Source organism: Martes martes, assembly GCF_963455335.1.
Source record: "Martes martes genome assembly, chromosome: 13".
In the NCBI taxonomy this organism is placed as follows: Eukaryota; Metazoa; Chordata; class Mammalia; order Carnivora; family Mustelidae; genus Martes; species Martes martes.
This window is the reverse complement of record NC_137901.1, coordinates 47,474,218-47,493,471: the sequence shown is the minus strand read 5'-3', so window position 1 is coordinate 47,493,471 and position 19,254 is coordinate 47,474,218. Positions and strand designations below refer to the sequence as shown.

Sequence of the window (19,254 nt, the reverse complement as noted above, 5' to 3'; positions counted from 1 at the left end):
GCCTCATTCCCATCTATCACAGCCCTTCTAACTGAGGCTCCGGGAAAAGGCTGTTTTCTCTGAAGCTAGTCCCCATCCCCGCTTCTATCTCCCACTGAAGCCTGTTCTCCCAACTTCCAATCATTCTTCAGCAATTCAGAAATTCTCCGAAGTCCTTGTTTCCCCAGAAAATAAGTTATTTTCACAAGATCTGGCTATCCCCCGGACCACCACCCGTCACAAGCTCCTTCCTGTGTCTTGTGTATTCCTGGATACTTATGATCCATCTTCCACCCCCTCTCACCCTGCCCTTCTACTAAAGGCTAGCAATGTCCTTGGTCTAGTCTTTTCTCAATCAGGATCTTTCTGATTTCTTGGTGGTGTTTTGTTTTACTCCTTTTACTCCTTTAAACTCCTTTAAACTCTTCCTGAGACTTCCCCCACATGGAACTTTGGGGGCTCCCCTTGACTATCACTTCTCTCTCCTGCACATTATTGATCTCTGGCATTGAAGTGTCTCCCTAGCAAAGTCCTAGCCCTTTGCTCTGCTCCCCCAAACCCTCTCACTCCCTCAGTGAGCTCAGCTACTTCTTCAAGCTCCTGATGCCAACTCCATTGCTCTAGGTGAAGCTCAAACAGACACAGGAAGCCCTGAGTTTTCCCCTGCATTTCACCTGTTTCCAATGCAAAACAGCTCCACTTAGATGTTTTCTTTCCATACACATCTAAAACATATTTCACCAGCTTTCCTCCCCAACGACGCCCCCCCCCCATTTCTGTCTGTGATGCCATGGATTTCTCATGTCCTGAGCCACAAACTTTGGAGCCGTTTGTAATCTTCCCTAGACCCAGACAATTGTCACACACCCCACACTGCTTTAACAGATCTGAGTCTTTGTTATCTAATTCCTTAACCACATCACACAACACTTATAGGATAGATTAAATAATTACAATTTATTTTGCTTCAGACGATCAGTCATCAGTCAAGTTGACCTTTCACCTTTATTGCCATCACTCACCACCTAGATTCGCCTCCCTTCTAAATGCTTGGAACTCATTTCCAATGTGATTTCCCTTTAGTCGTTCTCATTGAGAAATTCACAGTAGTCTCTGGGGCCTGGCTTTTAGGGCTCCCTAATCCGTCTCTTCTAGGCCCAATTCCCCCTCACACCTCTACACCTTCCTCCTCCTCTGGTCAAATGTATTTCCTCGCAGTTCCCCTCCTGCACATCCCACCTCGGGGCCCTGGCCACTCGACCTGGAGGGCCATCCCTCCATCTTCCCTTCTCCCAGGCAAGATGGGCTTATGGGGGCCCGTTTGATCTCTCCACTGCGTCAGTCTACACATGGCTTCCCTTTTCCCAGCTCCTGAAGTCATATCACCCTGTCAGCAATGTCCTCTAATAGTCTCACCCTTGTCACTCTTACCTCCTCCTCTGGATCATAAGATGCCTTTGGCAAGCACTACACATACACTAATGTACTTCTTCTACCCCAGGCTCCAAGGGTTTCTGTAATCAATGTTGACTGGTAGAATCATGTCCAGAAAGAAGGCCAAAGAGAGACCATGCACTTTGATATGAGGTACTCTTCATACCACCCAGAGGGAGATGGCTGGCTCGGTCAGTAGCACATGCAATTCTCAATCAAGTATCACCTGAGTTCAAGTTTGATGTTGAGTGCAGAGATTAATTTAAAAAAATTTAAAAAGTTTTCCATTTAGGGGCACCTGGCTGGCTCTGTCCATGGAGCATGTGACTCTTAATCTCAGGGTTGTGGATTTGAGCCCCATGTTAGGTGTAGAGATTGCTTAAAAATAAAATCTTAAAAAACAATACCACCTAAACTCTTAAGAATCTAGTGTACCTTAAAATCCCATGGAATTAACAGCTGTTTTAGGCAGGCAGTAAATCATGACACAGTGTCAGGGAAGGGACCAGGGGAGCAAGCAAGGCACCTAGGATGCAACAGGTAAGGAGGTATGGGTTATTCTCGGATGCTGACCCCACACTGCATGGCCCTGAGCGAGGGCTGCCCTCATCCCAGCCCTTGCACATGAAAGCTGGGACTCTATCAATCAGAAAACCAAACCAATTCAAGAGACACATCCTAGGCAAGCTATAGAAAAATCTTTCCCAGGGCCATTTGGAGAACAGACTAAGTAAGACTGGGCTTGCTGGTCTACCACTGACTCAGGACAAAATGGCAGCAGCAACTATGGCATTAGCTTAAAGGAAAAAAGCAGTCTTATGGAGGCAGCTTTGAACTGGGGAGTAAACACTGATTCTAAGGACCCTAGAGGGCCAGAGCTGCTATCTGGGAATGCCTCTCCTCTTCTGGCTCATCCTCAACATAAACTCACACTGGCCTCAATCGCTTCTTCCCAATGGTTGCTGACAACACCAGCCAGCTTGAAGTTAACAAGGGTGAGACAAGGCACTATTTGATCAAGAAAAAATTCTCACACAAGAACCCATTAGCATACCACACCTTCCTTACATATGTAAACATTTCATTGCTTTCCTCTTAAATTCACTTTTTCTTATACCAATGGCTCACAAGTGGGAAGGGATTCCAAGATTTTATGAAGATGAAGTTAGATTTCACACACCCAAATTTATCAAACTGAAGGGAGGAATATAAAAAGTTGCTAAATATTCTGTTATTTTTAGCTTTTTAGAATGTTTCTTAAATTCACAGATTTAAAAAAAAAACCAATAATAACAGTGGTAACAATATAAAGTGACTCAAGGGGCACTTTTTTCCCATGCTGAGCTTTCTCAGATTCAAAGAAGATACTAAGATAAGGACTGGAGAGAAGCATGGATGCCTTGGAAGTGATGGAAGTTCATGTGACAACTCCCAGGAAAATACCAGAGAATGGATCCATCTGGAGCAAAGAAGAAGGTACCCTTCTGAATGACCTCTCTTTCTGAATATCTTCGAGTTTTTCCACAGAATCCAAATTCTCCTCTGGGGCCAATGGAACATCCTTCTGAGTCACTTTCCGAATATGCTGGCACTCAGTAGAGTCACAACGACGTCATGGGGAAATGTATTGCTAAGTACAATTATGTTGTATTTCAAATGTCAGCATATTTTGATGTGTAGGTGGCCCAAGGAAGCGGTAAATATTCTGCCACTGAGGATAACAGAGCTTATTTTCAAACAGAAAAGAAAAAGGAGAAGGAGGGGAGGGAGAAAAAGAGAGAGAGTGTTGATACACTGGGGCTGGAAAAGACCTTGGTGGCTCATCTAATCCAATCTTCCACATTTAAGGAGGATTAGCATCAAACCACAGCAGCCAATTAAAAATCTTTCCACTTTTGAATCAACTACAGAGATGGAAATTATAAACCGCCTTCCGAGTGTAAGAGGAAAAGAAAAAATAAAATAAATAAAAAGGAGGCTCATGAAAGTAGTGGCCAAACAGGCAAAGCCATACACATAGGAGAAATATCCTCCCTACTCCTAAAAGACAAGATTTAAGCCCTATTCTTTGAGCACTTTGTAGCTTTGAGGGATGGTTCACATGCCATAAAATTCACCCACTGTAAACGTAAAATTCAATGATCTTTAATGAACACATTAAAGAAATTAATTTAAATGATGGTGCAACCATCACCACAACCCAGTTTTACAACCTTTCCATTACCTAAAAAAAACTTCCTTGAGCCTATTTTAGTCAATCTCTGCTCCAAGAAACCATCACTATGGTCTCTCTCTACATTTGCCTTTTTTGGAAATTTCACAGAACTGGTATCATACTATATGTATTTTTTTGCGACCTGCTTCTTTCACTGGCCATAACGTTCTTGAGATTCATCCGTGGCATATGAATGTATTAACAGCCCATTCCTCTTTATCACCAAATAGTATCCCATCACATGTATGCAGCAAATCCTCGGCACACATTCCCCAGCTGATGGACACTAAGATTGTGTCCAGTTTTGAGCTACTATGAACAACGCTACTCCGAGTGTTTGTGTTAAAGTCTCTTTGTTTTCATTTCTCTTGGGTAGATTTCTAGGAACAGAACTGCTGAGTTGTAGAGTTGGTTTATATTTAACATTGTAAGAAACTAGCAAGATGGTTTTCTAAAGTGGCTATACCATTTTACATCCTGACCAGTAATTTGTGAGGGTCCCAGTTTCCCCACATCCTTGTCAGCACTGGATGTCATCTATATTTTTTTATTATAGTCATCCGAGTGAGTGTGTCGTGGTATCTTGTCACGGTTTTAATCTGCATTTTCCTGATGACTAATGACACTGAGTTCCTTTTCATGGACTTGATGAACCGTTCATATATCTTCTTTGGTGAAATGTCTACTCACATCTTTTTTCCTTTTTTTTTTTTTAAATTAAAGCTCTTTTTTAGATTCCAATTAGTTACCGTAGAGTGTAATGTTAGTGTCAGGTATATAATATAGTGACTCAGCACTTCTGTACATCACCTGGTGCTTATCATAACACGTTCACTCCTTAATCCCCACCACCTAGTTCACCCAATCCCCTCTCACCTCACCCCTAGCAACCATCAGTTTGTTCTCTATAGGTAAGAGTCTGTTCCTTTGTTTGCCTTTCTCTTTATTTTCCCATTTTCTCATTTGTTTTCTTAAATTTCACGTACGTGTGAAATCATAAAGATTTCATAGATAATAATAATCATAGATAAATCATATTGTATCTGTCTTCCTCTTCAGCATCATACTCTCCAGCTCCAACCACATTGTTGCAAGTGGCAAGATATCATTTTTTATGCCTGAGTAATATCCCATTATATACATATATATATATATGTATGCAGATACATATATATATATATGTAGTCACCTCTTTTAACCATTTTTTTGTTTTTTATTTTTTAAAAAAGATTTATTTATTTGAGAGAGAGAGAAAGAGAGTGTGCAAGGAAGACGGGCAGTAGGAGAAAGGGAGTGAGTCTTAAGCAGACTCCAAGATGAGCGGGGAGCCTGATGAGGGGCTCGATCTCGTGACCCTGAGATCACAACCTGAGCCAAAACCAAGAATTGGACATCTAACCAAATGTGCCACCCAGGTGCCCCTGATCATTTTTTAAATTGGGTTTTATGTAGTCTCATTAAAGTGTAAGAATTCTTTAGACATTCCAGAAACAAGTCCTTAATCAGATATATAATTTATAAATCTTTTCTCCTAGGCTATGTCTTTTCATTTTCTTAACAGTGTCTTTTGACCATTAATTTGATTGCAAAATATTTTAATTTAAAAGAAGTCTAACTTATCCATTACTTTGCGGCTTATGCTTTTGGTGTCTTACCTAAGAACTCTTGGCTTAAACCAAGGTCAGTTAGATTTCTTCCTGTGTTTTCTTCTAAGAGTTTTCTAGTTTTAGTGCCTACATTTAGGTTCACGATCCATGGCTGAGTTGATGACGTGAGATGAGGGTCTAAGTACTTTTTTTTGGCATATAGATATTTGATTGTTCCAGCACCATTTGTTGTAAAGAAAATCCTTTCCCTGTTCAATTGCCTTGGCACCTATATTGAAAGTCAACAGACCGTAAATGCCTCTCCTTATGCCAATACCATAATGTCTGGATGATTCTAGCTTTACAGTGAGCTTTCCACCCCAACTTTTTCTTTTTCAAAACTGTTTTGGCCATTGCATCTCCAAATACACTTTAGGATCAGTTTGTGAATTCATGAAAAAGTGATTGCTGGGATTTTGACAGGGATTACATTGAATCTATTGATTGACTTGGGAAGAATTTCCATCTTACCAACATTGAGTCTCTCCATTTATTGAGATCTTCTTACATTTCTCTTAGATTTTACAGTTTTCAGTCTTGAACTTCTTTGTTAAGTCCCTACGTATTATTTGTAATGCTTTTATGAATGGACTTGTTTTCCTAATTTCATTTTTATGAACATGACTGTTCATCACTAATACATAAAACTACAATTGATTTTTGTACATTGATCTTGTATTCTGAGACCTTGATAAATTCTTTATTAGTTCAATTAATGTTTTTCTAGATTTCTTAGGATTTTCTAAATATAGGAGAATGTCATCTGTGAATATAATTTAATTTCTTTCTTTCTAACCTGGATGTCCCCCCCACCCCCTTTTTTTGGTCTTATTGCACTGCTTAATAGAAGTGGTGAGCACAAACATTCTTGTGCTGTTCCCAATCTTAGAGGGAAAGTCTTTCACCATTTGCTGTAATGTTAACTATAGGTTTTTCACACGTGCCTTTCATCAGGTTAAGAAGATTCCCTTCTATTACTAGTGTGTTCAAAGTTTTTATCATGAATGGACGTAGGGTTTTATTAAGTGATTTTTCTGCATCTATTGACGTGGCTGCATTTTTTAATCCTTATTCTATAAATATAATATATTATATTAATTTTCATTTGTTAAACCAACTTTGTATTCCTGATAAGTATCACTTGATCATGGTATAAAATTCTTTTTATATGTTGCCATATTTGGTTTGTTACTATTTTGCTCAAGATCTGTGTTCATGAAGAATATTGGTCTATAGTTTTCTTATTATTTTCTTTTGTCTGGCTTTAGTACCCAGGTAACTCACCTTATAGAATAAATTGGGTGATATTCTCTTTCCTCTGCTTTCTAAAAGAATTTGTAAAGAAAAAATATTTCATTTAAAAATATTTGATAGAATTCATCAGTAAAGCCTATTGGGTCTGAGCTTTTCTTTGTGGAAAGATTTTTAATTACTACTTACATTTATTTACTTGTTGGAGGAGTTTATTTGGATTTTCTATTTATTCTTGAGTCAATTTTCCTAGTTTGTACCTTTCTGGGAATTTGTCCATTTCTCTAAATTGTCTGATTTGCTGGCATAATATGAATGAAGAAAGTTACTCATAATAAATAATAAATAATAAATAATCAATTTTGTTGCTGTTTTCAGGGAACCAACACTGATCTTCCTTGTTTTTCTGTTTTGTATTTCATTAATTTCTACTTTTTAATTTTTTTTAAAGATTTTATTTATTTATTTGACAGAGATCACAAGTAGGCAGAGAGGCAGGCAGAGAGAGAGGAGGAAGCAGGCTCTCTGCTGAGCAGAGAACCCAATGAGGGGCTCGATCCCAGGACCTCGGGATCATGACCTGAGCTGAAGGCAGAGGCTTTAACCCAATGAGCCACCTGGGCACCCCTTTAATTTTTTTTTTTTAAGATTTTTATTTGTTTATTTGACACAGAGAGAGAGCTCACAAATAGGCAGAAAGGCAGGCAGAGAGAGGGGGAAGCAGGCTCCCTGCTGAGCAGAGAGCCCAATGTAGGGCTCGATCCCAGGACCCTGAGATCATGACCTGAGCCGAAGGCAGAGGCTTAACCCACTGAGCCACCCAGGTGTCCCTAATTTCTACTTTAAACTTTAACATATCCTTCCTACTGCTTGCTATGGGTTTAATTTGCTCTTTTTCTAGTTTCTTAAGGTAGAAGCTCAGATTACAATTTGAGACTTTTCTTTTTTCTGATAGGGGTGTTTAAAGCTATGAATTTCCCTCTGAGTACTACTTTATAATTGTAGCCCATAAATTTTGACATATTGTGTGGTTTTATTTTCATTTGGTTCAAAATACTTTTATTTTCTCTTATGACGTCATCTTTGCCCCATGAGCTATTTAGAGGTATGTTATTTAATTTCCAAATAAATGGGGTATTTTCCTAGATTTTTATTCTGTTGTAAATTTCTGATATAATTCTACTGTGGCCAAAGAACATAGTCTACATGATTTCAATCTTTTTAAATTTACTGAGGCTTGTTCTGTGACCCAGCATAACATCTATCCCAAAGAAAGTGTCACATGTGTTTGAGAAGAATGTGTTCTCTGCAGTCAATGGGTAGAGTAGCATATGTTCGTTATGACAAGCTGGTTGACAGTATTGTTCAAGTCATCTGTAGCTTCTATATCCTTGCTTTTCTACCAACTTTGAGAGTGCAGGATTGGCATCTCTATTATTGTTGAATAATTTATTTCTCCTTTCTATTTTGTCACTTTTTGCTTCATATATGTGGGTGTTCATATATGCTGTTGTTAGGTGCATACATTTATAACCATCATTTCTTTCTAGTGTACCAATGTTTTTATCATTAATAAATGTCTTTGTTTTTCCTTAGTAATATTTCTTATCATAAAGTCTATTTTGTCTGATTTTAATATAGTCACTCCAGCTAGCTTGCTAATAAGCTACTGTTTGCATGGTTACGTTTTCTATCCTTTTACTTTTATCCTATTTATGTCTTTGAATCTAAGGTGTGTCCTTTGCAGACAGCATACAGGTGCATCTTGCTTTTCTATCAAGTCTGACAATCTTTGCTTTTTGAGTGGGATATTTAGTCTGTTCACATTTAATATAACTACTGATACAGCAGCTAGCAATAAATCTCTTAGTCTTTACCTGGGAATGTCTTTATTTCTCATTCATATTTGAAGGACAGTTTTGCTGTATGTAGAATTCCTGGTTGACAGATTTTTCTTTCAGCGTGTTGGATATGTTATCCTATTGCCTTCGGATTTCCATAGTTTTTGATAAGTCATCCACTGATCATATTTTTTTTTCTACATCAGTTTTCTCTTCCTCTGGAACTCTCATAACACATATGTTGATATGCTTGATGTTGTCTCACAGGTCTCTGGGCCTCTGTTCGTAATTCTTAAATTATTAAAAAATCTTTGCTCTTTAGATTGAATAATTTATTTTGCTCCACCTTCCAGTTCATGTATTTTTCCTTCTGCCATTTAAATCTGTTATTGAGGGTGCCTGGGTGGCTCAGCTGGTTAAGCAACTGCCTTCAGCTTAGGTCATGATCCCAGAGTCCCAGGATGGAGTCCCCATCAGGCTCCCAGCTCCGCAGGGAGTCTGCTTCTCCCTCTGACCTTCTCCTGTCTCATGTTCACTGTCTCTCTCAAATAAATAAATAAAATCTTTAAAAATATATATATTTAAAAAATAAATAAATCTGTTATCTCCAGGGACTTTTCCATTTCATTTCATTTCAGTTATTGTATTTCTCAACTCCAGAACTTCTATTTGGGTCTTTTTTTTTTTTTTAATCATCTCTAGCTCTTTATTGAGAGCCTGTATTCATTGAGTCTTTCTTTTAATTCTTCAAACATGGTTTTCTTTAGATCTCTAAGTGTAAATATCTGCTTTGCAGTCTTTTTCTGCTAAGTCCTACATCGGAGGACACTTAGACATAGTTCCTATTAACTGCTTTTTTCCTGTGTATGGATCATGCTTTCTTGTTTCTTTGAATGCCCCTAACTTTTTTTGTTTTTGAATATTGGACATTTTAGATATTACAGGAGAGCAACTTTGGATTCTGACTTTTCTCAGTGCATTGTCATTGGTATTATTATTTTGCTTGTTTAGTAATTTCCCTGGACTAAGTCTATGAAATTAGTCTCCCATACAAGGTAGAGTTGCTAATGTCCTTTACTCAGTTTTTTTTTTCTTCTTTTTATTTTTACGCTTTTTCTGGCTTTCTAGAAGTCATCCCCGTGTCTGCATAGCTTAGTGTTCTAGCAAAGGCTAGTCGGAGGTTTTGTTCAAACACTTTCAGCCAGAAAGGCTTCTTCTCTCTGCTTCTGTGTGTGGGCTGGGGAGCACATTCAAACTTCAGGATGAAGTTTTTCATGTCTGCCCCAGCTTTTGCTGGCTCTCTCCCATCTCCTGCGTGTGCATGCAGGCTTTGCTGGCCAGGGACATGTGGGTGTTTTGGGCACACTCCATCTCTGCTGCTCGTGCACACAGACTACGGTCAATCTGGGACACATGGAGAGCTATCAAGCCCCTGCTGGTTGTCTCACCTTTCCCATGTACCTATTTAGTCCTCAGCTAGACCACTGGTCCATTGCTTGCCCCCAAGAGGACTGGAAACTCAAGATGGTGGAGTTACTGGCTCTTCTTACTGAGTTACTACGGACAATGGCGGCTTTAACTAAAAATACGCCAAATAGAGTATTCTGGAAGCAGCAGCAAGACTGCTGGTTTTCACAGCCTGCCCCATCTGGTTGAAATATCACAGTGACAGAGCTGGGGAGGAGCGAATGGGAGCGACCTGAGAGAAGACCGCCACAGGCTCATGTTGTTCCTACCCAAAGTTTTGCAGTTTTCATGAACAAATGCTTGCTTTCTCAGTTTGTTGTATGCCTTTCATCAATTTTTAGAGAGCTGAAATGGATATTTTTGACAATCTTTTTCCAGCTGTCCAGTTACTTTTGGAGAGGAGGATTTGTCAACCTCCTCATTCTGTCATGCTGGAAGTCAGTCTCTCAACCACTCTTTACATTTTACTGTAATTAGAATTATTACTGCAGCTAAAAAGCAGATCTATGGAGGTGAAAATATTACTGTGAAATGTTGTTTTTGAAGAAAAATGTTTGGTTTTGTTTCCTGAGGGGGAAAAAAAAATCAACCAACAAACATAGAGATGACTAAAGGTATGACCTTAAATGATTATTTCATTAGGTTAAATTAAGAAATCTCCTTTCTCGGGACACCTGGGTGGCTCAGTCAGTTAAGCATCTGCCTTTGGCTCAGGTCATGATCCCATGGTCCTGAGGTGGAGTTCTGCATCAGGCTCCCTGCTCAGCAGGGAGCCTGCTTCTCTCTTACCCTCTGCCTGCTGCTCCCCTGGCTTGTGTGTTCTCTCTCTCTCTCTCTCTGACAAATAAATAAATAAAAAATTTTTTTAAAAAAAGAAGAAATCTCATTTCTCAGAAGGAGCATGTAGGGCTTTGCAACTTGACTCCTTCACAGACACGAGAGAAATGAAATGCTCCGCTAGAAAAAAGTTAGTCCCAAAGCAGTTCAGTCACGATTGAGCATCCCACAGGTGCTTTTTCTGCTCCTTATTTTCCCACCTCTCTATCTTATGTCTCAGCCATAATCATCAGATATGCAGCGGACGTTCTTATAATAGTCTGTTGTCCAAAGGCTTTATCAAAATCCTCCTACCTGGCCATTTGTCTGTTTTCCTTTCTCTACCACCCCTGACAGACTGAGACCTATCAGGCAAACCACATGGGCTCTGGACACCCTCACGGCCCCGAGGAAGGAAGAGAAGACCTGCCTCACATCTCCAGGAATCCAGTTTTGTAAGAATTGGAGAAGCCTTAGAGATTTCTGGGGGCAAAACCTCTCATGTTCAGATGGGGGAAATTAAGGCTCAGGGAAGATAAGGGGATTATCCCTTCCAGGTGTGCAATAAAGATTATGCTGATATAATAGGCAGAGGACCTCGGAAATTGTCATCAGAATGACTGAAGGTTCAGGCTCAGGGCCCATGACTGGAAGTGACTTCACGAAGATCACACGTGATGTCACACATGCTCCAAGAACACTGGACATCAAGGCTCCTGAGATCAATTCCCCCCCCCTTCCCTCTTTCTTACCTTAGCAAAGAAAATCCAGGCTGCACACTGCCCTGGGGCCATAAGGCTTTTCAGTTTCACTGTGCTGAGCATGAGAAAGAATCCTAACAATCCACTGGAAGGAGAAAATATTCTTTTGTTAGTGAGACTTGTCTTCCTGTAGCCAACAGCTATTTTCTCTTACATTTTACCAGTCAGTTTCTAATTACTACAGAACCCGTATTTCATCTGGGTTTTCTAGTGATCTCTGCATTTAAAAACCCAGGAAGCTCTAATTTTTTAAGGAGCTATGATAAGAGAGTTCCACTGGGTAGTGGGCAGTGGGGGAGGGAGGGAGAGAATACAGAAACTTGGGAAGTCTCTGACTAAATCATGAAAGAAAAAAAGTGTGGCGGACGATACCTCCTGCTCCCTTCCATATTATTTCTGGAGCATAGTGCTTGCCAAGGTAGAGCTTCAACTTTTTTCAAGCAAAACAAACTGCCAGAAAAAGACTTCCAAAGCGAAACTCACCATATGGGGACAGAGGGTCTGGACCGACTCCTGGGTTCAAGGTAAGAATCTGAAGGGGAGGGCTGGCTCCAGGAGCAAATGTCCCCCAAACCAGGCTAAGCTATGTAGATGTAATCCTTTGGGAATGATGCCTAAGCCCACGTGTGTGACCTGAGAGACCATGCCCCATGGGGAGTTCTAGAGATCGGGAGCAGCAAGGCATTGGCACAGCAGTGGACCAGGAAGTGCTGGAACCACTTCTGAATGCATCACTGTGTGGTCAAGGACAAAGCGAAGGGTACTCTAACAGAATGGTCACTCTTCCTTGCATTTTGGAGGAAGAGAGTGCAATTGGGGAAGAGAGTGCAACAGAGAGATGCCATGATAGAGGTTGACTTCCTGTAAATATATGCACGCGGGGGCTTGAGTGTGACTTACTAGAAATCGGAAAGCAAGATATATGACTGCAGTTGTACCCCAAACCACAGAGGCAGGTCCTATTAGCTATAGCTCATTTATACCTCAGGGTCTCAAACGCCACCCTGTTATCTCACGTTTATTATAGACACAGCTGTGGGGCCCCACTCAGGTCATAAGCTCTGAGAGGGCAGGCCCCAATCTTGGGCTTCTTTGTGTTTTCCCCAACAGAGCCAAACATGGTGCCTTGGCCACAGATGTTTGACATGGTGCCTAGGACACAGATGTTTGACAGGTGTACTCAGAAGCAGGCTGGATGGAATTAAACACCTGTAAGATCAAATTTCATGGAAACGTGTGCCTTCTCTTCATTACATTAGATTAGTTCACAGCCACATTCCTGGGGCAGGACCAAGGGCAGGGATGAGGGCTCCCTTGTATATATTTCAGCCTGTTGGGCCCTGATGACCTGCAAAGTTGGTTCAGATTTGTGTCTACCATCATGGGAGGCTGGGCAGCTATGTGTGAAGATGGTTGGTCATTCACACCTGAAAGGCAAGGTCTAGTGGGTAAGCAGCAGGCTAAAAACGAAGTGACCTGGGCTGTGCCCACTGACCCTCATGACCTCGACTCATCCCTCGTTTGTCCCTTTTTTCTTGCCTCAGGTTCTGTGTTGAAGCAGGAATAAGCAAAGTGGTCCTCATCCTATCTGAAGGAAATCAGACTTTTCAGAACAGAAAACCTCCCTAGCCCCAAATCTCATTTTATTAACAAGCAAACGGAGGCCCACGCACTATCAGCATCCAGGTTTCCTGGCTCTTTCAAAGGTTCTCCACGGTGAGAAGGTTCAAACTTCACCGTGAAGATCCGTTCTTGACCCAAAGACAGAGAGCGATGCTGAAGGTGCCCACGGCCACTGTGAGGTTGGCAGTGGAAAATAAGGCGGCCAGCGCTCCAGGGCTCCTCCTGCTGGCGTCACCCCTGCCCCAAGGAAGGAAACAACTGCAGGAAAAGGGACGTGGAATCTTGCCAGAGGAAGGGCAAGATTCCACGTTCCTTTTCCCCTTAGCACAGACTCTGCTAGAACAGAGCCACTTCCGTGCCCAACACGCTTGGGAAAGTATCCACGACTCCTTCCCATCCCTTGACTGGTAGGTCTGTGAATCATTTCCAAATTACTCACGGGTCCCTCTCTGTCTCTTTCCACACTCAGCTCTTCTACACCTCACCACAGAGGCCGACCTTAAAAGCAATGGGAGGATCCCAGAAGTAAAAGATTGTGGGCTCCCCGTTAATGTGTCTCTGGGTCATGGCTACCACCATCCCCCCAGGCCTCCATGACTCCTTCTGAGTTCCTCTAGGGCCTCTGAAGGTGACAACACTTAGTCTGAGATATGGAAGTGGATGAATCATGAGATGACAGGAAAACGGATACACACTGCAACCGGGTGGGAGTGGGGAGAACATAATAGTTTCATATCAATTCAAGCAATGATTCCCAAATCTTTTAAGTAAAACCCTGATTGTTCATGCTGGGTTGTAAGAAAGATGCAGATTAAGAGGGGCAGAAATGGGGCCAGACTATCACCCCACAAAGCCAGCATCGACGGGCTAGGAACCGTGTTGCTGTTTCAACGAACCGCATGGCGGTTGCCCTCCCCTCCACACTGTGTTTGCTGGTGCTGCCAGAAGACCGGACCCAGAGAGAAACAAGTCCACGGACATGGGAGCAGCACGAACACTCACGCCACCTGATCCCAGCTAACAGGCAGCTGACAAGGTCTGACCAAACTGATAGGAACTGGGAAGATGCATTCTGTCAGTATTTTCCTGAAAGTTAGCTGAGGATGACAAATAAGTCATTCTGAGGCTCAAAGGCAAAAGCGAACTGTACAATATTGATTTTTGTTGTTGTTGTTCTAACACACCCCTATCAGAAACAGGACGTAGCCGCACACCAGCTCCTGGTCTCTGTAAGGAATCACTGCCTCACAAGGTACAACCTTTTACGAGTGAAGTGGTCCAGCTTAGCCATCGCTCATGCTCTGTGGACACTTGAGCTAATTATAGTCAAGCGGAGCAGGACAGTAACGGCCATCATCTCCCAGGCCAGGCAAGGTGCTCAGGGCTTACTCGCCTTATTTAGTATATACGACCACCTGGAGTGATACTATCTTTCCACCCTACAGATGAGGAAACTCAGCCAAGGCTTGGGAGAATGAGGACAGCTCGCCCAAAGAGCAAACACACCAGCCAGCAGCAAGGCTGGCATCCAACCCAACACTGGGCTTCCCACCCTAGCAGGACCCACACCGCGTGGCCATCCAGCCTTTCCATTTCTCAGCAGAAGAAAGTCAAGCAATGTGGGACTCATGGCAAGAAAGTAGGGAGAGGGCGGGTCTGCACTCCATCTATACGTACCCATCGCACTGGGATGGCCACGTAGTAAGGGTCACTTTGTCGTCTAGATGTCTCCTAGTCACTGGCTTCCAAAACCTGTTTCTCAGGGTCTTAGGATTCAGTCAAGGTTTTGGGGAGGCTGCCCTTTAGGGACAAGGCAAGGGCCACGGAGGAAGCTGAGCAGGTGTAATTCTGGCCCCAAATTCTCCCTTGAACTGAATCTGATGTATCATTTTATACACTGAAGTGCTGTTTAGGAATGGCTTGTGGAGAGAAAAACAGTGCAGGGTTCTCAGCTCTTCTGCAAGTTTGGAAAGCATTGCTTTGGGCAAGGAACTTCCACAGGACACAGGTCCTCCAGGCCCCAGTCCGGCCCTGAGCACCTAAGGACGTTGATGACAACTCGTGGATGACCGAGGGGGCTGCTTCCTGCCTGGCCACTGCTCTCTTCTGCCCCTCATCTGGATAACTGGCTGTGACCCTGGACTTGATGAAGATACCAGTAGTACAGCTCCAGACAAATTAATAGGGCCGGGGGTTATGCGTTAAGCTTACCTGGCACAGCAGCTGCCATGGAATCTGTAGGAATACAGGAACGGAAAGTCCGGGACGCTGAAGAGGTCACCTGAGGGTCACAGCAAGGGTGAGACAATGGCCCCCACACACCCTGCCCCCAGTTGCCCCGGGACACACAGGTGAGGTCTTTAGCACAGCAGCCATCGGAGTACTGAGCCGCCCGGCACTGAATTCCCTCTGCCATTCCCAGTGTTTCTGTGTTAATGGCTTAAATCGTCTTAAAATAAGAGCGTGATGATCCTAACACCCGTTTAGCATGAGTCTGCCCTGCGTGGGCCTGTATGCTAAAAGCTCTACGTATGACATCTCTTTCAGTCCTTGCAATAATTCTCTGGTGTTCCAGGCTCCCCATTCAGTTGGTGGTCTGAGAAGTTAAGGATGTGTCTAGGACTTCACAACTCTTGAACTGGGAAGCCAGAAGGTGCACCCAGTCACTCCAAACCCTAGTCTTTCCTCATCACCTGGTGGCCATCCCTGCCCAAGGCAGAGTGTAGGACGAAAAGAATCTTTTAAAAAAAAAACCAAAAAACATTGTTCTATTCTTTTCTGCCTATGTCTAAAAAAAGATTGGGAATGCATGCCTCTGACATCTTTTTCTCATTCTGTGCTTAATTACTGCACAGACGGCGGAGGGGCCAGACCAACCGTGCTTACTCATTCGGGTTTAAGGTCCAAAGGGTACATTTATTTCTAGTGAAGTAAGTTCATTCTTTTAGTTCCACTTGGTGCGAGAGGAAATAATCACACATATTGGCCGCTTCCCTCTCTGGAATGTGAACTTGGTCACAAACAAGAAGTCAGGAGATTAAAAAAGCAGAGAGCCTTCCAAAAATGTCCAGAGAAAAGGAATCAAGCCTTTCCACAGCAGAGAGCCTCATCCTCCCGAATCTGGAGTTTCTGAGACTCGGGAGGAGCCAAACCTTCAGACCCCCGGGCCTCGGTCTGTCGCTCAGATCTGGATGGAGCAGAGCAAGAAAGGCGATCTTCCTAAGGACACAGTGCGTTAGGTGCTCAGTCTAACAACTTAGAGACAGGCATTCATTCATTGCTGCACTTAAATCAAGAGTTTCAGAACAGGACACAAGGGGCTGCTACACTTCCTTGGAGACCAAACCGATTTCAAATAATTCAATCACCGCTTGGGAAGGAAAGTCCTGAATTCCGTTTCCCTAGAGGGTTGTTTTTGTTTTTGTTTTTGTTTTATCACGACTACGGTTTTGTTTTGTTTTGTTTTATTTTGTTTGTACATATGTGTGTGTGCTTAATGACAAAGGGGAGGGTCTCCTGGGATCTGGTTTTCGTGCAGCCCAACAAGAGGTTCAGAGCACTCGCTTTCTTCCTGCCACAACTCCCCTGAAGGCTTCCACGGTCCCCGTGGCCGGCGCTGGTGGAGGGGCTTTGCAAATGACATCATCAGGCTCAGGGCGTGAAGAGCATGATTTCTGTGGGGGTCTTTTTCCACGGAGAAGCGACAGTGATGCAATTGGGGGCACCCCAGCCCCAGAGGGCGGCCAGAGCATCCCTGTGCAGGCGGGCAAAGCGATAGTCCATGCAGGGCTTCTCTCTGTCTCTCTGGCAGCTGTGGTTCTTGGCCCCTTTCCAGCTTCCCTTTCAGCGTGAGGGAAATGGCAGTGCAGTCGTGTGGAGATGAGGAAGGGCAGAGGGGAGATAAGCTGAGTGCAGGGCCTCAAGACTCCTCGGGCGCTGCTCCCCTCGGCTCCTAGGCTCCCATCAGCACGGGGTTCGCGGCACACTGGCAGCCTGGCCAGCCCCTACTCCCCCCATACCCACGGTGCTAGGACCATCCCCGGCCTCCGCTGAGCGCTACTGAACCAGCGGCTCCTGAAAGCACCCAACTCCCCTTGCTTCCTCTGCAGAGAACGCTCCCCTTTCCAATTGGCTCTGCTGGTCCTTAATTTCAAATGCGCCCCAAATGCTTCCCCTCTGATGCCGTCAGCCTGGCTCCTCCTTTCCCCCAGTTCTTCAACAAGCAGGAGACATGCCACCTCCACCTGGCAGAGGTTAATGACCGTGCTACAGAGGGCCCTAACGATGAGGCAGTGTGGGGCTGGCCAGCCCAAACTCATGACAACGACCTCCAGGGACCTGGAAAATTGGTAAAGGTGCTCAAAAGACAACGCCCCTGCACCAGCTATCGTGGAAGGCACAATTTCAGCATAAATTACGTAGCATATTCGTTTCAGGTGGACAGATAGTGACCAAACACTTCCAGACACTGCCCGGTGCTCATCACGGCATGACCCTGTGCTTTTGTGGGCCACGGTTAAAATTCTGCTGACTTTGGACTGAGGGAGTGAATCCGATTTCTCTGACGATCAGAGCATGAAACAGCCACAGGGAAAAGTGTGGCCCCATCTTACCACATTCAAGACTAACAGATATTTGAACATCAACAGAACTTCCTCTCACCAGATTTTAGCCCTGGGAACCGGCAGGAAAATGGAAGGTCGGGTCCGAGAAGTAATCAGAGCTACTTGCTTTGTCTCACACATAAGCAGTAGGCATACCAGGCAACAAGGTCATTTCTGGGTCTGGTTCCTGTGGGTCTCTCTGCTCTCTGGGCCCTTGAAATCCTCCCTCTTGAACACACAACAGAGGGGGCCTGATACTAAGACAAAATGCAAACTTTCAAACAGAAGAAGAATTTCTCTTCTCCATTAGTGCTTAAAATGGTCCAAGGGGAAGCAAGGTTCTTGAAGCCTCTGCATGAATCATGAGGTTGAATGACAGGAGGGGAAGGTGGATTCCATTCACCAAGGAGCAGACGCAGTACCCGAAGGGGACAACGTGGCAGGGTCTGCACTCCAGATAAAGAAAACCATCTACCTGATCCCTATCACCATCTCCCAGTGCACTCGCAAGGTTGGGACCCAAAGGGCCATATCTGCAACTACAGAAGCACTTCTCTTTCCAGGCACTCGGGAATAAGTGAGAAGGGCAGCTCAGTCAAGGGCATTATCAAGACACCATGCAGACTAGCTAAAATAAGACTAAACACCAAATATTAGTGACAATGTGGAGGAACTGGAACTCTCCGACACTGCTGAGTAGGAGTGTAAAATGGTAGAAACACTTCAGAAAACTGGCACTCTCTTAAAAGTTAAATGTACATCTATTCTAAGACACAGAAATTCTATTCCTAGGTATTTATCCAAGGGACATGAAAACATGAGTCCACAAAAAAGTCTTGTATAAGAACATCCACGGGGTGGAAGGCACCTGGCTGGCTCAGTCGGGAGAGTGCGTGACTTGATCTCAGGGTTGTAGGTTCGAGTCCCACGTTGGGTGTACAGATTACTTAAAAATAAAATCTTTAAAAAGAAGTTGAAACAAGAATGTTCATGGAAGCTTTATTCATAATAGCCAAAAACTGGAAATCGTGGAAGCGAGCACCAGCAGGTGGATGGATAAACAAAAGGCATGATGTTCACACACCAGCGCCCTCTTCAGTAATAAAAGGGAATCAGTTAGTGAAACATACACAACCTAGATAAATCTCAGAATGCTACGCTGAAGAGCCAGACACAAAGGAACACTCTCTCTGTGTTTCCATTTATATGAGGCTCCAGGATAAACAGAAATCAGATCCGTGGTGGCTTGGGTGGTGGTAATAAGGAAGGGGCAGGAGGAAACTTTCTATAGTGACAGAAATGCTCTATATCTTCATGGGAGTGTAAGCGACACAGGTGTATACCTTTGTCAAAGTTGATCGACATAAGATAGGGGCATTTCATATACATAAATTATACCTCAATATTTTTTTGAGAGAGACAGTGTGCACATGCAAGCGGTGGGGGGGGGGGCGCACAGGAAGAGGTAGAAAGAGAATCTGAAGCTGACTCCATGCTCAGTGTGGAGCCTGACACGGAACTCAATCTCACGACCCTGAGATCATGACCTGAGCTGAAATCAAGAGTTGGACACTTAACCAGCTGAGCCACCCTGGCGCCCCTATACCTCAATTTTTT

General features: G+C 43.5%; 1 protein-coding gene across 1 annotated transcript in view; it reads right to left on the bottom strand.

Annotated features, from left to right (window-relative positions):
* TMEM241 (transmembrane protein 241) overlaps positions 1-19,254 on the bottom strand; it is a 113,387-nt gene that overhangs the window by 32,652 nt on the left and 61,481 nt on the right. The window contains exons 12-13 of the mRNA XM_080821296.1: positions 15,245-15,314; positions 11,402-11,495 (exon numbers count right to left, since the gene is read on the bottom strand). Coding sequence (XP_080677422.1) covers positions 11,402-11,495; positions 15,245-15,314 — 164 coding nt within the window. The remainder of the gene's footprint in view (positions 1-11,401; positions 11,496-15,244; positions 15,315-19,254) is intronic.